This window comes from Heteronotia binoei, chromosome 9 (assembly GCF_032191835.1).
Source record: "Heteronotia binoei isolate CCM8104 ecotype False Entrance Well chromosome 9, APGP_CSIRO_Hbin_v1, whole genome shotgun sequence".
Lineage (NCBI taxonomy): Eukaryota > Metazoa > Chordata > Lepidosauria > Squamata > Gekkonidae > Heteronotia > Heteronotia binoei.
In genome coordinates, this window is record NC_083231.1 from 57,359,381 (window position 1) to 57,378,649 (window position 19,269).

At 38.6% G+C, this 19,269-nt stretch overlaps 2 protein-coding genes and 1 non-coding gene across 6 annotated transcripts in view; 1 reads left to right on the forward strand and 2 right to left on the reverse strand.

Annotated features, from left to right (window-relative positions):
• SH3D19 (SH3 domain containing 19) overlaps positions 1–10,653 on the forward strand; it is a 130,213-nt gene extending 119,560 nt beyond the window's left edge. For 2 of the 4 annotated variants that reach the window (XM_060246650.1, XM_060246648.1), the window contains 6 exons: positions 542–600; positions 4,296–4,483; positions 5,453–5,505; positions 7,163–7,349; positions 9,211–9,296; positions 10,268–10,653. In XM_060246650.1, the coding sequence (XP_060102633.1) occupies positions 542–600; positions 4,296–4,483; positions 5,453–5,505; positions 7,163–7,349; positions 9,211–9,296; positions 10,268–10,378 (684 nt within the window). In that variant the 3' untranslated portion in view covers positions 10,379–10,653. The remainder of the gene's footprint in view (positions 1–541; positions 601–4,295; positions 4,484–5,452; positions 5,506–7,162; positions 7,350–9,210; positions 9,297–10,267) is intronic. The other 2 variants (XM_060246649.1, XM_060246652.1) reach the window with 2 other exon arrangements.
• A 4,288-nt stretch (positions 10,654–14,941) lies between these two features.
• Positions 14,942–19,022, reverse strand: RPS3A (ribosomal protein S3A). The gene is made up of 6 exons (XM_060246656.1): positions 18,755–19,022; positions 17,782–17,885; positions 17,119–17,306; positions 16,819–17,027; positions 15,360–15,469; positions 14,942–15,096 (listed from the first exon to the last, which is right to left on the reverse strand). The coding sequence occupies exons 1-6, from the start codon at positions 18,814–18,816 to the stop codon at positions 14,975–14,977; spliced, it is 795 nt and encodes a 264-aa protein (XP_060102639.1). The 5' UTR covers positions 18,817–19,022; the 3' UTR covers positions 14,942–14,974.
• Positions 15,238–15,306, reverse strand: LOC132577690 (small nucleolar RNA SNORD73). Its single transcript, XR_009555844.1, has one exon. It is a non-coding gene; the product is annotated as a small nucleolar RNA SNORD73 (small nucleolar RNA).
• Positions 19,023–19,269: the final 247 nt, after the last annotated feature.

A 19,269-nucleotide genomic window follows, 5' to 3' on the forward strand; every position in this document is an offset into this window, starting at 1 on the left:
CCAAGTCCATGGATAAATTATATTTACTTCCTGTCTTCTCCAAATGTTACTTTTGTATGAGTGATACAAATATAGCAGTATTTGTGACATATATTTGTTTGCTTTTTGGCCAGCAGATGGTTAGATAGTAGCTCAAAGCACTGGAATGGATATGTCTACATAAGTCTGACTATTGTGACTTGCATTAGCAGATAATGGGTCATAATATCAATTAGGAGCGGGAGCCAAAGGCGGCAGCATGTAATTACACTCAGTTCTGATTTCTCCCAGTCGTACATGCAGCCAAGAGAGGACTGTTCATATTGAAATATGCTAGTAGGAACAAAAGGTATAGAACACTGTGTTTCTCCTGAATACCAAATCATCAAAGAATTTTAATTCGGGTATCATCAGCAACCAAAACATTCTTAGTAAATGAATGTTGCCACATGAAGGTTGCAGTTGGAACTGCAGTTTGATAAGTGAAATCTGTATTTAAAAATCTGCTTTTTAATAAGAGAAGCAAATAATTGTAAGTAATTTTTTTTTCAATCTCTGCTAGGTTGATATTCCTGGAGAAAGTAACAGGAGAAAGGTACCATTTTTATCGCCAAGTGTTACGTAAGTTTTCATACGAGTCGCTATTTTCATTTTTTTTTTCAACCCTAGGACCTATAAATAAACAGAAACTTGGAAAATGTACAGTCTGATCCTGGTAAACAAGCAGATTAATTTGTAGAATGTTGTAGCCCTGAAAGGATTGGGTTCTGTCTCATGGAGAGTTTCCATTGAAAGAAGTATTTCAGTCAGCAGAGCATTTACTTCTTCGGCCTCCCTCCCCTGCTGCATCCCCAAATACTCCCCAAGAATAGCACTGGGCTGTAGCAAGCCTGTGGTGATGAGGAAACAACAATCCACTGATGAAAATCCTTCAGTCAGGAGAAACGTTTTGTGGGATATAAACTATGATCTCACAAAGCAAATGTAACATGTATCAACATTTTGAGGTGATATACACTTTAGATGTGTAGGAATTGGATTTCTTGGCTAGTAAAATAATTCTTTTGGCACTTGTGCTACTTGATATCTGTTCTTTCAAAATAGGAATCTGATTTTCATTCAGTTATAACATAAGGTAAAGAACAAGATGTTTTCAGTGTGTGAAATATAAACATTGGTTTGGCTTGCTATGATTAAAGGAATTGGCAGATGGTTTCATCTCTTAAATGAGTCTTCCAAGGATTTACGTTAATTTGCTCTAGATCTGGCACTTACTTTTGTGAAATATAGGTAATAAACTACATAAAAGTAAAAACTAAAGAATGGCAACTAATTCTGATCAAGATTATGCTTAGAGAATGAGTTACAGAAGGTACCAATTTCAGACTTTTTCTTTAGCTGTGAAGAAGTTGCTGAATAAAAGAATAACTGCTTTTATTCAGTTGCTGAATAAAAGCAGTTAATATTCAAATATTTGAATACTAACTTCAAATATTGCTACATAGCATTTTTACTAAATTAATTGAATTCAGATATGGAATGCCTGACTACTATAGGATTACATCCAAGATCTATGCCTGTTTTCTCTAAAATAATTTACCTTTTTTCAATAGATTGCAGAAAGGAAGGTGATGGGGAAATTTGTCTTCTCTGATAACATTTGTTTATTTATAAGTTGCTACTGTGGGAGGCAGAACGACTGGGATTTTTATGATGGTTTTATATTTCAAAAAGACAAAATAAAAAGTGATTTAAACTATTCCTATTTATTCTCAGATGTGGTACCTGCTATTGCTTTATGGTCTCTGTCTATCCCACTGATTAGCTTTGTGCACCGGTACAAGCTTTGATTTTGAAATTTCTAGAGGTAGCTAGAGGGAAAAGCTGTACATAGTCAGACATATAGATTGGACTTCAGGAAAGCAAATTTTGACAAACTTAAAGTGATGCTGAATAGAATCCCATGTTCATCAATACTTAAGGAAAAGGGAATTCAAAAGGGGTGGGAGTTTCTTAAAACTGAAATATTGAAGACACACTCACAAATGATTCCTATAAGAAGCAAAAATGAGAAGAGCCTAAAGAAGCCAAGTTGGCTCCATAAACAGCTCGCTAAAGACTTGACAAATAGAAAGACTCATTTAGGAAGTAGAAGGAAGGTCTTATAAACAAGGATGAATATAAACAAATAACCAGTGCTTGTAGAGGGGGTTAGTGTTAGTCTGTGATCACACACACTAAATAATGCACTTTCCAGCTGACTTTTGCCAGTTCACACAGTAAAATCTAGTTTGAAAGTGCATTGAAAGGTCATTGAAAGTGCACTGTTTAGTGTGATCATAGCCTTAGAAAAGCTAAATATCAGTATGAGCTTAGGCTAGTGAGAGATGCTTTAAAAATTTTCTTATGTTCAAAGTAAGAAAAAGGGCAAGGACACGTTAGGCCCCTTGTAGTAACAAGTGAAATTGTAACAGATGATGGAAGGCAGAACTGCTCAGTTCCTACTTTTTCCTCAGTCTTCTTTTGTGAGGGAAACAGTGCTCAACATGGCTAAAACAGAGCATATGATGAGGGAAGGGAGTTGAAGCCTAGGATTGGCATAAAGGTAGTACATAAACACCTAGTTTCTTTAAATGAAACTAAGTCCTCAGGGTCAGATGAATTGTACCCAAGAGTACTAAAAAAACTTGCAGATGTAATTTCTGAACCTCTGTCCATTATTTTTTGAGAATTCTTGGAAAACTGGTGAGGTGCCAGAAGATCGGAGGTGGGCAAGTGTTGCCCCCATCTTCAAGAAATTTCTAGAGCTAGCTAGAGCTAGAAGATCCAGATTTTTACCTTTAAAGCCCTATAGTCTGGGACCTTCATGCCTGGATCTCTCACTAGCAGTTATAAATTGTTTGTTTTCTGTACTTTGCATTTTTATGCTGCTTTAACTATGTCTGTTTATACTGTTGTGAACTAATCAAAGCTCTACTTCATGTGGGAGGGGCAGTTTATAAATTAAAAAAAGACAGCTTCACATGAACCATTTGGAATCCTGGGTGTCTACAAATCTCCTTCATTGAATGGGATGTTAGTTCTATTACTTCCTTCCTCCCCTTTTATTATTTAAGATCACTTAGATTATGGCAGGGACTCCATAATTTGGAGTCTGATTCCCCCCTATACTGTCAAAATGACTTTGGTTTACCAAGCTCCTCCAGCTCTCCAGGGCTAGTATTTCAGACTGCCCAGTGTTCTAGTCTCAGTGTTATGACAGGATCTTGTACTTGGAGAATCAGATTCTAGAAATTTAGAGAATTCTGGAGCACTGCCTTCAGGTGCTCTGAAAAAGGTATTTCAGAATGTGAGGAAACCACCTACCAGGTCTTGCTAGGAAAGCTCATTCCACTGGGGTTGTTGGCACATCCTGTATCATTAGCAGAGGGATTCTTCTGCCTGCACTGTGCCATGGTGGGCGTCTACAAAAACCTTGTGCCTTTGTGTCATGTGAGCCCAGGCTTTTTACTTTCATGAGGTACTAGAATGTTATGATTACCTTACTGTCAACAGAATAGCTTGAGCTACATATTACTAATAGCAGTTTGCACTTATAGTTCTTTAAGTTCTACCAGTTGATAGCAAATAGCGGGAAAGATAGTTTTGCAAATGCAATGAGGCAGGGTGTTTGTTTGGGTTAGTGGTGTCACCTACAAGCAGTTTGCTCAGAATCAACTTCTCTCATATGAACCTGTTCATTTCATAAGATCTAATTCAGAGGCCTTGTTCCAATCCTTTTTGGTGGTTGCATCTCCCACCTAGCAACTCCCTTTCTGGATACCCGTATATGACATCAGCTCTATCTTTATGAGATGACTGGTTAAGCATGTTTTATTATCTGATCAGGGCTTTTTAAAAAAACAGCTGGCTTGGTGCTAAGGAGGTGTGGCCTAATATGCAAATGAGTTCCTGCTGGGCCTGTCCCACAAAAGACCTGTGCAAAAATCATGACATTAGGGTGTATGGCTTAATATGCAAATTACGGTAGTTCATGCTGAGCTTTTTCTACCCCAAAAGCCCTGTAATACATTCTGTGGCTAATTTCTCGTGATGCTTGTATTCTTGTTTTTAACTGCTTTATTTTTCAGTTTCTCTGCTTGTAAGTCATCAGGGATATTCAACAGAAATAAACTATTATGATAGCTGAGATACAGAAGTCTGGAAACTGGTCACTTCTGTAAGGACATGTGCTAAAATTGGAACAATACAGAGAAGTCTGGAAACTATTTCAAAAAGAAAACTGTTCCTCTTTATTTTGTTGTTTGTTTTTGTAGAGGCCCAAGATGTGTTGCTCGATTTGAATACATTGGAGATAAAAATGACGAATTAAGCTTTTCAGAAGGTGAAATTATTATTTTAAAGAAATATGTCAATGAAGAATGGGCCAAAGGAGAACTGAGAGGTGCTTCTGGAATTTTCCCCTTGAACTTTGTTGAAGTTCTTGAAGATCTTCCAGTGCCAGGTAAAAATAAAAAAAGCTCACTGGTGCAACTCAAAGTGCTCAGAACTTACATAGCCAGCAAGGCACCCTGACAAAGAATGGTGCTGTTTTATGAATATTAGGGGGGGAAAGAATGGAAGAACTCTACAGGCTGGAAGGGATCATATAGCACAGACGTCTGTGGGCTTTTGTATGTACACCTTCTTAAGGCTGTTTCAGACTATGAAATAATTTGGTCTATTGTGAATTTAACCTAAATATGAGAAACTAAAATGAACATTAGAAAACAGTTTGAGTCCAGTGGCACCTTTAAGATCAACAAAGTTATTTCAAGAATCAAACTTTGTTCTGTTGTTTCAGTCCAACACAGCTGTCTACTTGAATCTATCTAAAATGAACATTGTGTTTGCGTGCTGCAGAAACTTGAAGCTCCAGCTTACTATGAACACAGTGTAAATCTAGTGAGAACAAATGACGCTGCTTTTGAATTCTCCGAGGTCGGATCTGTGCAGGGCACGAAACCAAAGTGTGGGACTGCACAGGGACCACGAAGATCAAATGTTTTTTTAGGTTCACTTGATAATTTCATGTTGAATGAAGGAGTACTTGTTTTAGATATTTTTGTATTTTATATCCTGATCCTAATACTTGCAACTCAAAATAAAACAACTTTGTCAAAATGCCATGTCATATTAGTGTCACAGGCAAATCTTTTACAGCCAGATTCTTATTTAACCACATATGGGGCAAATACACAGTTGTATGACAACACAGCATGGTTGTAAACACGCTCTAGACAATTGTCCATGGTAGATTAACTTTGCTGACGTAAACAAAGTCTATACCCTTGTTCCACAATTCTGTTTTCTACACTAGATGAGAGAACATAACTAAATGGGAATTAAAAAAATACAAAAATACTTGTTTATCAGTCTTCACTCTGCATTAGTACCAGTGGTATTAAAGTTGTTTTCTCTTCCTTTAATAAAGATGGTGGAGCATCACTGAAGAATAAGAACGGGAATTGTGCATCAGTGACACAGGTAGGCTACTTAGTATTGGAGTGTTACAACGTTGTGAAGCATTCTACTTTTGAAGTGTTCTTGAAACATTCTGAAGGGCACCCCCCACAGTACTTACTGAAGTACAGTTCCTGAAGTCAGCAGAGCTTCAGGAAGTGTTGAGGGATCAGTGGTGGAATTAGAGTTGGTGGGAAAGCTTGTACAATTCGAAGTGTCATTTGAGCAAAAGGAAATGGTAGTGTTATGGGGAGAGGAATTTCCTTTTCCATAATAAGCTTTTTTAAGATATAATCATTGATTTCTCTTACTTTTTCTTCTTTTAAAATAGGGATTTCTTTCATATCTCTTTGATTTCTTTAAAGAAGAATCTTACTGTTCTTTTAAATGGAGTGATAGAAAATACAACAATAAAGGGGGACTAAATGTGCTTGCAAAACTGAGTAAGAAACAATATTTTTCTGGTGATAACTAAGAATGCACATAGCTTCAAAGTAGTTATGGGCAATTATCAAATGAAAAGGAGATCAAGGTTCTCAGTAAAAAATAGTGGGTGGATCCAGTGGCTGACCGTGTGTTATGTGCCATCTTACGGCAACTCTGTAAATTAATGACCTCCCAAATGTCCCATCATTAATACCCTTTCTCAGGTTTTGCAAACTGAAAGCCATGGTTCTTTTATTGAGTCAATCCATCTCAGATTGGATCTTTTTCCCTACTGCCTTCAGCTTTTCCTTATTGCCTTTTCCATTCAGTCTTGTCTTCTCACAAGAAAAAAAAAACCTGTTCCAGAAAGACCCCTTCCATCAGAGGACAATCCCTCAGCATTGAGCGCAACTAAATGGTTTTAATAAAAGCAGAACAAAATTTTTATTTATTTCTCTTTAACATTTTGTAAATAGATTTTGCTGAACAGCTGAAGTTTTCACAAAACATTTCTTACAATCCATTCACTATGCTTCCAGTTTTTGGTATCAGTGCAAGGAGCTGTCCTTCAGTAGACTGCCCAGAACTTTAAAAATACGTTTGTTGGTCAGCTACAAGTTGTTCTTCTTTCCATAGCCATATTCAGGCTTATTCAACAAGCAGCATAGATAATAATTCTGTAATAGAATTGGCCAAAGCTGGATTATTCCTATTGGCTGTGGTGTGCAGTCCACCAGTGACTGTCCCATCTACCGCCACTCAAGAGAACATGCATGCCATTGGCTGATCCCACTCCTCTCCTGCTCACTGTTGCCTACCCACTCTATGGCATTTGGAAGAGAAAGTAGGCAGCAGCAGCAGGGAAATGGTGGAGACAAGGGATGAATGTGGTTATGTGACTAGGCAGCAAGGCCTGGCATCACTGGGAGCATTTCCTCAAAGGCCATGGTAGTTGCTACTTTCTTGTCACTTCCTCCCTCCTCCCCTCAGCCTTACTCCAGGACAGATGAGGATTGGGCTACTGGGGAAACTGCTAGCCAGAGGCTGTTGCTAGGCAACCAAGGTTGTTTCAGTCAGTCAAGGGAGAGGGCTCAGCTGAATAGAATGCCAGTCCACCCTCCAAAGCAGTCATTTTCTCCATGGGAAGATCCTTAGCAGAGTTTGCCTTTTTCACCACTGCAGCATACTGGGTTAATACTTGCATTGAACTATGTACTATTACCTCAAGATCTTTTCCTCCTTTTTAATTTAACAGTTGGAACAGCATTCAGGAGAGTGGTGTGATGCACTCCATGATTTCACAGCAGAAACCAATGAAGACTTAGCCTTTAAAAGGGGAGATCACATCTTGATACTGGAGCACGTGGACTCAGAATGGTACAGAGGGAGGCTAAATGGGAAAGAAGGAATTTTTCCTGCCATTTTTGTACACATTTGTTCAGGTACAGTTTGAAGGAGTGTTGTGTGTGTACATACCTAAGAGTATAGAAGCTGTAATATATTCTAGTATGAGTCATATATTAATGAAGAACACATGGTACAGTACATGTCACCTTCTGAAAGTGCCAGAATAAAAAATCTCCCTGAATGCAGGAAGTTTACATGTGACAAAGGACTCCATTCTGAAATTGTACTAGTCTCTGTAACCCAACTTTGAAAGAGCAAATGTAATTTTATTCAGTTGCTTTCTCGGTTTCTTTGCATCTCATGCTTCCAGATGTCACATGTACTGGCCATTTTAAATGTAGAACACCTTAAAAACATGGATCAAAACTTAAGGTTTATCATCACTAGCACTTCAGCCTTGTAAGGGTTGAGCTTCAGTTTATTAGCCTGTATCCACTCCAAACCTGCCCCAGGCACTGGTACAGGCTCTTTGGGATCAGTCAGAAGTATGAGAGCCAAGTGTCAGCTTTATAGTGGTGACAAACCAGCCCAAATCACCAGATGGCCTCTGCCAGTGGTTTCGTGTGGTCGTTAGAGCACAGGAACAAGATGGAATCTTGTGAGACCCTAAAGGTCTGTGCAGTAGTCCTCAAGTATCAACTTCTACAACCTACTATTTCAGTAGGACTGGAACAGCAAAATGGTGCTTCCGAATTTGAGCCTGGAAAGGTCTGTCCAGGATACACCATGATTGAAGGTATAAAGTCTGAGATCCAGGAGAATCAATAGTCACATCCCCTGTGATGGGCAGAAGGCCAACCATGTTCTCCCTGAGAACAGACTACTGTTTCAAAATGCAAATAGAACTCTGGAGCTAAGGGAAGAAGCCTCTGCAGGCAACTGCCAACAGTCAGTGGACAAAAAGGGCAATTGGATTTTGAAGGAAGAAGGGACAGGAGGTATCCTGGACCAGGGACTGTAGTGATTGATCTCAACAGTCAGAATGGGGTGCCATTCCCAGATAAAAACAGTGATAAAAAGTTTTTGTCTTTGTTAAAAGCTGATGAAAATAATATTACGTCTACAGTATGAGGACCTCCCCGCTCTGGTACTGTGTCACCTAGCAGGCTGGAGTGGGAAGGAATCATACATATTTATCACACAAATTTCATACCCACCAAATAAAACATTTGTTTAGTTAATGTAACTCTTGTATCACCCTTCACCCACATTACCCACTACACTCTCTGTAGGACTCAAGGAAAAGGGGTCTGGATATGTAGTTGATGTACTCAGTATTTCAAGATTAACTGATCCTATGTACATGTCAATGTGGACACGTTATCAACATCTCATGCACTTAGAACAATGAATATAATATTAAGCAATATGAGTGTGTGGATGTTTAGGTGATGCAGAACACTCCACCTGAGGGACAAGGGGAAACAGTATAAAATACAATAAAAGGAAGGCATGGAATAGGCATAAAAAGAAGGCATGTCTCACCTTGATATTATATGGACCTATAACCGTTGTTAGCAGTTTTCAATGTCATTTGTACCTAGATCAGTTAGTACCTTGTATGACACAAGTTGCATGCATCTGTCTCTGTTACATTTTGTTGTCCTAGATTCACACCATACCGGGAATGTACATTTTTCTCTGATGCCACTGCCCCATGAACAAATCCCAACCTCAAAAAGCACATTATTTGTCTGTCTTCTATACCATACAGTCTTGAACGCATGCCAGCTACCTCATCCTGATCACCCCACCACTTTTTAAATCAAACTTGTGCATACATTTTTTACTTTATTTGATAATCATCAAAGGAAAGTTTGCTTTTTGAGTTTTTGCCCAAAGTATTCTTTCATTTGCAAAGTGGCAACAGAATTACAAGACATTCATGTTCTACAGAAGGACCAAAACCTGCACCTTGGAAGAGAAGAGGCCAGGCCCTGTATGACTTCCAAGCACAGAATGAAGATGAACTCTCCTTCAAAGTAAGTAGTTTAGCTACAATACAGATGTGTTTTAGCCTGTATCTCTTCCTTCAGTTGATACAGCAAGAATAGAACTTCACTGCACTTAAAATTTGGTCTGTTTTGAGCTATCAAAGTTTAGGCTTGACTGCATGGCCAGCAAACTGAAAATACATAAAATATAGAAATTTTATCTTTAATTGCTGACATGATCAATTAGCGCCCATAATTTCAAAGGGTGATTTTTTTTACAGAAAGTCTCCAGTAAGATTTCAAAATGGCATTAAACTCCAGAGTTTAGTGCCATTTTGAAATCTTACTGGAGACTTTGTCCCATTTGTCCATTGGGAATTCTATGTGCAGTCTTTGGACGCACTGAAAAAGAATCCTGTGGGTTATTCAGCTTTTTGCAACTTATTGATGCATCAGAAACACTGATATTTTTTTCTGAGCTTTTGCCTTTGGTTGAGATATGGGGTTGGAGCACCCTATGCTAGAAGAGGATTCGAAGCAGGAATAATCGAGTCAACCTGTTCATTGGGACTCCATTGATGGAACTGTGAAACTTTTGGGGAATTGCTATTTAGTCTTCTATTGCACATATCTGTATGATTGTTATTTGGTCACTATAACTTTGCTTGTGCTGTCTTTGTCCCAGAGAAGGAAGCAGAAACTCAAATGTGTGAATGAGACAGAGGCTTGTCTTTGCATGTCCCACAGGAAGCAGCCACAGAGCTGTCTGTGTGTAAGAGACACCGAGGGGGAAGGAAGGCAAGAAGCAAAGAGTCACTAGGGGAGCTAGGAAAAAGCAAGCTAGTGTGACTGCAGCAGCAGCTCTGGAAAAGGAAGCAGAAGGAAGTTGGATCTGGCCTGTGGGCCATGTTTGACACCACTAAAATACTGTATGAATGCCATACTGAAGAATGTATGACTGTGCTTAAAATAAGTACCAGCGATGTGACACTTTACTTTTTGGGTTTTTTTTTAAACAGGCTGGTGATGTAATAATGGAACTAGAATCTGAAGAGGAAGACTGGATGAGTGGAGAATTACATGGCAAGTCTGGAATATTTCCTAAAAGTTTTGTCCAGATTTTGCAGTAATTCTAAAGCTGAAATCCAATTTTTAGGAGCCTGGCCACCCAAGTGAACAGTTGTCCAGCACAAAAGACTATGATAGTCCAGGCTGCAGAGTGTGACATCTATGATTGCTAAATCTAAACTTTTGACTATCAAATGCATTTTTGCACTATTTTTATAATCATATTCAAGATTATACAAAATCCACTTCTAATTAGCTTTTTTGAAGCCCCACTTATGTATTGTACCAAATTCAGCTACTTGGAATAAAATAGGCCACCCAGTTTTTAACAGTCAAATGTGACTCTCATTCATCTCTTCATTCCCAATGCAAATACTTAGCTGCTCTCAACTCAGCTGTGAGGCATACAGCACAATCAGTACAAACTAATTATGTTTAAACAATGTCTAAGTGGGTTTAAGGCATTATTTTTAGCTTTCTGAAGGAGCAGGATTCCTTTGCCTGAGGTCCAGTTTACATATGCAAAAGCAGGTGGTGGAACCGGCAGCACATTTTTAAACTGTAGGTGGAAGATCATTTCCTTCCATTTTGCCCCTTCAAAACCAGCACAGCAAGCAAAAGCAAAGGACATATAGCCTCCTGAAAAAGGGACATTTAAATCTGGAATTTACCACCTGGAGTCCATCCTGCTACCTCATTTACTGCACGTATCTACTAGGCCTCAGCTGCATACTAGCCCTTTTCAACAAACTTCTGAAGAGACTTCACAGTTCAGTTACTAACAATTGTTACAGAAGTTCTCCAGTTTGTTCATCATAAATTGATTTTATGGTATTTTTATTATACCTCCCTTTTTATCAAACTGTTGATAGATACATAGCATTAGAATTTCATGAAATCTTCAAACATTTGTTGTGAGAATGGGAAAATGCAATCACCACCATTTATCATTATGGTATAGAGCCAACACAATTGCAATTTGTATTGCAGTATCTGTTTGCTTGCCTTTCTCTAATCAGATTTTATTTCTTTGGGTCTCTCTAATTCAAGAGTGTCAATTTAGCCCCTGAGCCATATGTACTTGAAGATAACAAGAATTTGATGGTTCTTTCTTTCTCACATGTGTGAGAAGTTTAATATAAAGACGGTACCTATCAGCCTAGTGTGTGTAAAACATAGATTTAGGCTAACTTTTATTGTATCTTCTAATTAGAGTAGGAAACATACATTATAAATTTGAGATGTGGGCTGTGAAGTATGCCAAAACAGGGACTATCTAGAATTTGGGACTACATTTTGCTTCTTCTGATTTCTGTAATTTCTCAACTCCATATCAAGAGCATTTTTTAAAAAGATTTGTAATCTAATCTAAATACTAGAGACTAAGATGCAATACTGCTAATGTGTAACAAGCCCATAAGTTGCTTCCATCTCTAAGATGGCAATATAATATTGTTAGTGCACAGTTAAAGCATTAAGTCTATGCTTTGAAATCTGCTTTGCAAAGGATGAACTTTAAAATTCACCTCGCTACTTAAGATTCATAAGGGAACCCTGTTGTTATCAGACCAGCATCCTGTTTCCCTGTGTGAGAAACCTGATGTTGCTTCCAGTATCTCCTGCTAAACATGGAGATAACTTCCTTTTATTCGGAAACGCCAATGACTTTATCTGAAAAATCAGCAGCAACGTGCAGATCTAAACTATAATACCCCTTCTTAAGAAAAAACTGCCCAGTTGCTAATACTTATAGCCATCTCACTTTCTTCAAAATAGGCTTGGATTTTGTTTTGTTTTTTTAAAGATGAGTCTAAGCTGCAGTGCAGTATCTTTCAAACAATGGGCAGTATAGATCCTTTCTTGTAAAGCAGGGGTGGCCAACGGTAGCTCTCCAGATGTTTTTTGCCTACAACTCCCATCAGCCCCAGCCCGCATGGCCAATGGCTGGGACTGATGGGAGTTGTAGGCAAAAAAAACATCTGGAGAACTACCGTTGGCCACCCCTGTTGTAAAAGGATAAGCAGGTTAAAAATGGGAATGGTGCTTTTTATATACAGGGTTTTCCACATTTATATCACCATAGTATCTTCCATACAGCTGAACCATGTGTAAATCAAAGGCAAGTATCTGAACAGAACGGATTCAAATCTTGAAAATATGGGACAACGAAACACTTTATACACTGACCCCCGATTTAGGTACGCTGTCTCGCTATTGGTTGGATCCAGTGCAGAATTTTCACCTGTATCAAGAGCTCTTGCACAAGGAAAGTGTCAAAGAGACCACTGAAGCTTTTTGGTAACTGATTTCTAAATATATGAAGAAAGTGCTAGATGCTACACAACACCATGTACATGAAGAACTTATTTTTTGTTTCTGCTTGCATATCACTGGACTCAAGCCCATGTTATATAAGCAGAATAGAACAGAGCTGCATCACCAAAAACAGATATACACTGATTTGTCTACCAGCAAGAACTTCTTTCTACGTACCTGGTCTTCAAAGAAATGATATTGTTCAGTGCCTTCGCATACACACACACCCTCTTGTTTTTGGTCTGTGTATGAAGACCAATATTCTGAAAATACTGTAGTGCAAAATCCATGTGAACTACATGAGTGAAAGTTTGGGATTAGTCTCCACAGAAATGTAAAGGCTCTGAAGCTGGTCCCAGCCTTGCCTTTCAGTTTTCAGATGTGCAAGATGATTTTTTTTGTACTTTGTATAATTTCCTGTAGCCTTATCAGAGGTTTCAAGTAGTCCCTGCAACAGCTACCAGCTTGCACTACAAAAAAATGTTGGTTGCTGCATCACAGCCTTAAGCCTTTTCCTGTTTTTTTATACACCAATGCATACTTTGTCTACATTATGAAAAGAAGTATTAGCACAAGTTATGAAAGTTCTGCTCTTGAGCTATTCCAAACAGGCTGTTAGAGTGCAATGTTTACGTATTTGTTGACTGTATTTTTCCAATGTGTTCATAGAAGTACTTTGAGCAACTAGTGATTTAGACATTTACAGGCAGTGGGGAATTATTGTTTATCCTTGTTAATGAATAAGCATTAATTAGTATTGTAAGTCAGACAATATGGATAAATATTACATCCATTAGCATTTCATACATTTAAATAAGCATCTGGTTGAGCAACCCAAGTATTCTCAGATTTGTATCCCAAGATTGATCAATGCACTAACTTCACTCCAACAGTGCCATCTAAAGGACTCTTAATGCAGTCTGTATTAAATGTGGACTAAACTTGAAAAGACTCATTGGTATTTAAATTCATTTAACTAGTTGACACAGGGCTTTAGGCTACACACTCTGAATATAACGATAACTCCATTAGCATACTCCTCTCTCAATAAGTATATAAATTATATTATGCAATCTTGAATAGAGTATTGTATTAACAGAAACTTTATGTTCCATGTAGTGGCTTAGATCCAGAAAGCTATTACTTTTCCACCTTGCTGGGAGAGGGGAAAAATACTGCAAGATGTATCTACAGTAATGAAGTGGGAAAACCTGTGTAGAGTTTGGGGGAGGGGAGTAGTAACAGAGAGAAACTGCAGTTCCCTTTCCCTTATAAGAAACACCATGCGAGTTCACCAAAGGCGCCCCCTTCCCCATGGCGTTTCAGGAGTTGCAGCAGGGAGGTGGTGAAAAATCTGCCACATTATCAAATGTACTTTTCTGGAAATAAGCTTTAACTTATAGAATGATCTGTCCGTCAATGAGAAATTTGTGCACAGATGGTATTTTGCTTTTCTAGAATTATAATTTTACACTGTCCTATAGTACCAGAAAGTTTGTATTTAATCAATAAACATTTTTGTGTGAAAACTGAAGCAACTGATTCATTTTTTTTAAAGCATATGATATAAAATCCAGAATGTCAAATTGAACTGTGTTATTCAACTACATATTCAAAAATGGCAGCTGGATAATGAGTTATTTCCTAGACCTTTCCAAAAACACAGAAGATGCAACTGCTTAAGAACTACAGAAACTGGTATTAAAAAGCACCAATCCATTAAAATTAGGTAATGCAACCAAATAAAGGCAAAGGAATGCCAAAGCATTTTACTTGAACAATCTTGTTAAACAGCCATCTATGTGAAAGGAAAACTTGCATTCATGCTGAACATCTGATTAATAGTTCAGTTTTCTCAGATAACTTTGATTTTGAGGTCCATTTCAGTTGCGTTGTACTGAACAGCAGTTACTGAACAAAACGCCATTTAAACATAAAAGAACTTAAGAGTTCTTTTGAAAGTTACAAATAAGCAGCAAGCTCAATAGCAAAGCAGTTTATATCAGTGAATGGGACACACTTCTAAGCTTACTGCACTTTTTGGACCCACTTCTAAAGTAAAATGCTTTTGGCTTATTGACTTCACATAGTAATTTCTCCCTCCCCAATATAATTTATGCTGGGCTCTTTTGCATATTATGGAAATACAAGCCCACATCTGCCACTTTGATTCCCATCTCACGCTGTTCATCCTGGCCTTATGATTCCAGAATCATCTAGGATCTCAACACAATTTTGAGAACCCCTGGTTTAAATATGAACTGTAAATATCATTTTTGTTACTTGCAAAAGCACATAACCACACTTGGTTTATATTAAATCTTTTATTTTTTGCATCCACATTAGACAGACTCTTGCACAGGGGGCTCATACCCATCTGCTCGTTCTACCTTTGCACCAGTTTCATCACCTGAGGGCTTGCCAGTACCACCACCTTCACCATGCAGCTCCATCAGCTTGCCCACTACAAATAATAATGCAACAATGGAAATTAGATAAAACTGTTAATGTGAGCAATTTGTATTAATGAAATAAAAGCGTGGTTACTATCAAAGATAAGTTGTATCAGATCTTTCCAGAACCATGAAAACATTTCACTTATGGGAATGTCAGCACTGGGAGAAAAACTAATCATTATTTCATATGGGACCGAAACAAGTTGTCATCATTCATTCCCACATCAAATAAAACGCAGATTACTATTTTGAAATACACAGATATGCTTACATTCAAACTTGGGCTTCTTAAGCATCTTGACTTTCCGAACATAGACATCATGAAGGGGGTAGATTGATTGACATGCTTTCTCTATGTCTTTACCAATGCTGTCAGGGATCCTAGGATGATAAAAGTCAACATTAATCAATTAGTATCCCCCAGATCCATAAATCCAATACAAGTAGACAATAATACATTCCAATGAATACTGAAAAGGTAGCACACCACACTTCTGCTTTTGACAGCATTCTATGGAAGTACCACCTTAAGTATCATGGCATTTACCCTTCTACATAAAATCTGATTCATCCAACTACAGTCAGAAAGATGACAACTGGGATGCTGAATTGTGATCTCAGCCAAGGTCAAGCTTAGTTATGGTGCTGCCAGTCATGTCAAAACGTACTTGATTTGAAATAATTTGAAGAAAGCAACTTAGGCAGATTTATGGTGCACATTTCAGAGCTGTACCAGATACTTGCAGACAACTGATGTCATTCAATAAAGTGAAACAAAAGTTACCCCAACAATCTACCCAAGGGTACAATGGTGTGAACTAGATAGAAATTTACCAGGATTCTAGAGACTATTGGGCAGGAAAGAACATAAAAGATTTTTGGCAACTGTAAAGCATCATGTGGCATCCACAAGGATCCATGGTCATCCCCTGCATAAACTGGATTTTTTGAACCTTTTTCTGCCACAGCCTTAAATTGTGACAACCATCTGAAAGCAAACTATGACATCCCTAAAAACAATGCTTAAAACAATAACTTAATAAATACAACTGGAAGACAGAGCAGCTCTTAGTAATAATATTAATCAACTGTGTAAATCCTAAATTTAGTCATTAGTTTGGTAATGAATAGCGGCCCCGTGGCGCAGAGTGGTAAAGCAGCAGTACTGCAATCTGAACTCTCTGCTCACGACCTGAGTTCGATTCCAGGGGAAGCTGGATTCAGGTAGCCGGCCCAAGGTTGACTCAGCCTTCTATCTTTCTGAGGTTGGTAAAATGAGTACCCAGCTTGCTGGGGGGAAAGTGTAAAAGACTGGGGAAGGCAATGGCAAACCATCCCATAAAAAGTCTGCCGTGAAAACGTTGTGAAAGCAACATCACCCCAGAGTCGGAAACGACTGGTGCTTGCACAAGGGGACCTTTTCTTTCCTTGGTAATGAATGCTAAAATCTTAAGGACAGTTTTTGTGTTAATCATTGCTAGATACAACTGATTATATATATTGGTCTGCCTCAAATTGAAATGGCTTATATTGCTAGCATCAATTTTTTAAAATAGTAATACAAAGGTGAATCCATTTCATGAAGTTAAATATTAATTTGAAAATCCTACTGTTATATTTGTATAAACTGCTTATGAAAACAAATTAATACTGAATGAAAAAAGCCTTATGAAAACAAATTAATACTGAATGAAAAAAGCCCTGAAGATTAGAGATAAAACTCAACATACAGCTTACTGACAACTTCTTTCAGGTCATTTGTTTGTACTTCTCGAGTCATGATTTCCACCATTTTCTTTCGAATCTGGCGGACCTGCTGATGCTGGGCATAGGAAGTCTTGCGAATCTGGTTGTTTCTCTTCTTCGTGAAGCCAACGCAGAAAAGACGTAGAAGATACCCATCAGTAGTTTTGACATCAACATGGGCTTCAATCATTGTCTGGAAAATAAGAGTTACAACTCATGGTTCCTCATTAGCATCAAATTACATTTTACAGTTTAGTACATTTAAAACCCAAAATATTACTAACCTGCCACTTTTTGACCATTGAACACATTTTGTCACGTGTGAGATCCATGCCATGGAAATTTGTCAGGCAGTTTTTTCCTTGCACATCCTCTGTGATCAGTTTGAATTTGCGGAAGGCAACTTCATCATTCTGTAGGTCAGCGAGACTTACTTCAAATACGCGGCCCTTAAGTCCATCTGAGGCAATTTCTATAAACACAGAACTGTGTTAATACATTACGAGCAAACTTTAATGTGCCCACTAATACTGAGGAAACATCTGATGATCATGACATATTTACTGTGATTTATTTTCAAATAAGTGTGCATAGTATAATAGACTACAATTCCAAGCAGAATTACACCCTTCAACGGCCACTAAATGAATTTAGACAGTCTACCTATACATATGTATACTTTGATTACAGTTTTACTTTTCTAACCTTTAAAAACCATCTATGCTCATGGCTATCACTACCTCCACAGGCAGTGAATTTCACAATTTAGTTACTCTTTGGATAACAAGTAGCTTCCTCCCCCTATCCTATACTTATTGCCCATGAACTTCGTGCTGCTTTAACCTCCCTACAACTAAATGCACACACTCACAAAACCTTTTAACAGATTTTCATGTTGCAGATTTTAGAATGGTAACCCAAGTGTTAAAAAACTAGATATGACTTACTTGTTCCCTGGGTCCTGGTGACCAATGTCTTGCCAATATTTCGAATATTGAACATTGCTGGTGCCTTGACATCGTACCAGTCCTTTTTTGAAAAGGGATCAACCCTGATGGGGGGGGGGGGGGAGAAAATGGTCTTAATATTAGTTCATTTTCCTAGCATAAATCCCAGTATGACTTAAAAGCTCTGAGACTTTCTCACTAGCCAACAAAGGCAGATTCAATATTTTTAAAACACAAATTTGCAATTATTATTTCATTTATTTACACATGGCTTGTGAGCCTGCTCTTCATCCTGATCTATACTGTTATTCATATAAACTATAATTAATTCAGGCTAAACATTTATGCATGGACTGGGATACAAAATTCTAGCCTCCCCAAGTGCAAAACTAGAATCACTTCCTATCATCTTTACCAGTACAGCACGAAACACCGAAGCTCTGCTTATGTTGGCCCGAACACCACTTTATAATACCAAGCAATACGTTCTTAACATCCACGGCTACAATTCAGATATTTCAATTTGTCCTCAAGAAAATCTGAATATCAATCTCAGCCAGAATCACCGCATTCACCGAGACCCACCTCGATTTACCAAGCGCCTATCTCCTATCCCAAGCCACCTGACCACTCTACCCAGGCATGTGTGTAAAAATGCAGCTGCACCCAAAATCGCTACAAAAGGGAACGAGACAACATGCAAAGATCTGAATGCCACCAGCCTTCCTTTCTCCTGCAAGCCGTGGTGGGGAGCCATTCCACTCTGTTTCCAAAAACAGGCACGAACCCTTCATATGGGGAGCCTTTTGGCCTCTTTTCCTCGACGCCCGCCATGTCAGCGTTGCTTCCTTTCCATCGGTTCCCTCCCCCGTTTGCAATCCAACCGCCATCAGCGGCATCCTACATTTCCAGGCCGCGGCCCTCGCCTAGCAGCGTTCCTCTCACCCCAGCGCTTCCACTTAGCCACACTTACACTTTTTTCTTAGCGCCTTTTTTGCCTCCTTTCGTGAGGCGCTTGTTCTTGCCGACCGCCATACTGCTGAGCCGGGAACCAAAGAGGCCGGAATCCCTAAACGACGCGAGATTATTCGAGAACTGAGCTCACGCGAGAGCTTCGAAACCTGGAAAAATCGCGAGGCTGGTGGGCGTGACTTGCATGGCTCTGTTACGTCAAGGAAGTTACGGCGACATCTAGTGCTGGATTGCGTGTAATGCAGATTTCGGATACACGAAAAGAGAAAGGGGAACTCGTCAGTACGGAACATATGAACATTTTGCTGCCGAAACGAAACTAATATAAACACGTAGAGTTTGACTCCAACAGCACCTAGAAGACCAAGGAGGTTTTATTCAATCTGTAAAGAGGTACAGTGCTTTAGTTTCCGCAATATTAGGTAGGGTTAAAACAAGGCTCTCCCGATATCGTGAAGTTCATGAACTGAAATAATTACAAACGTATTTAATTTTTGAAGGACAATTCATACGAGT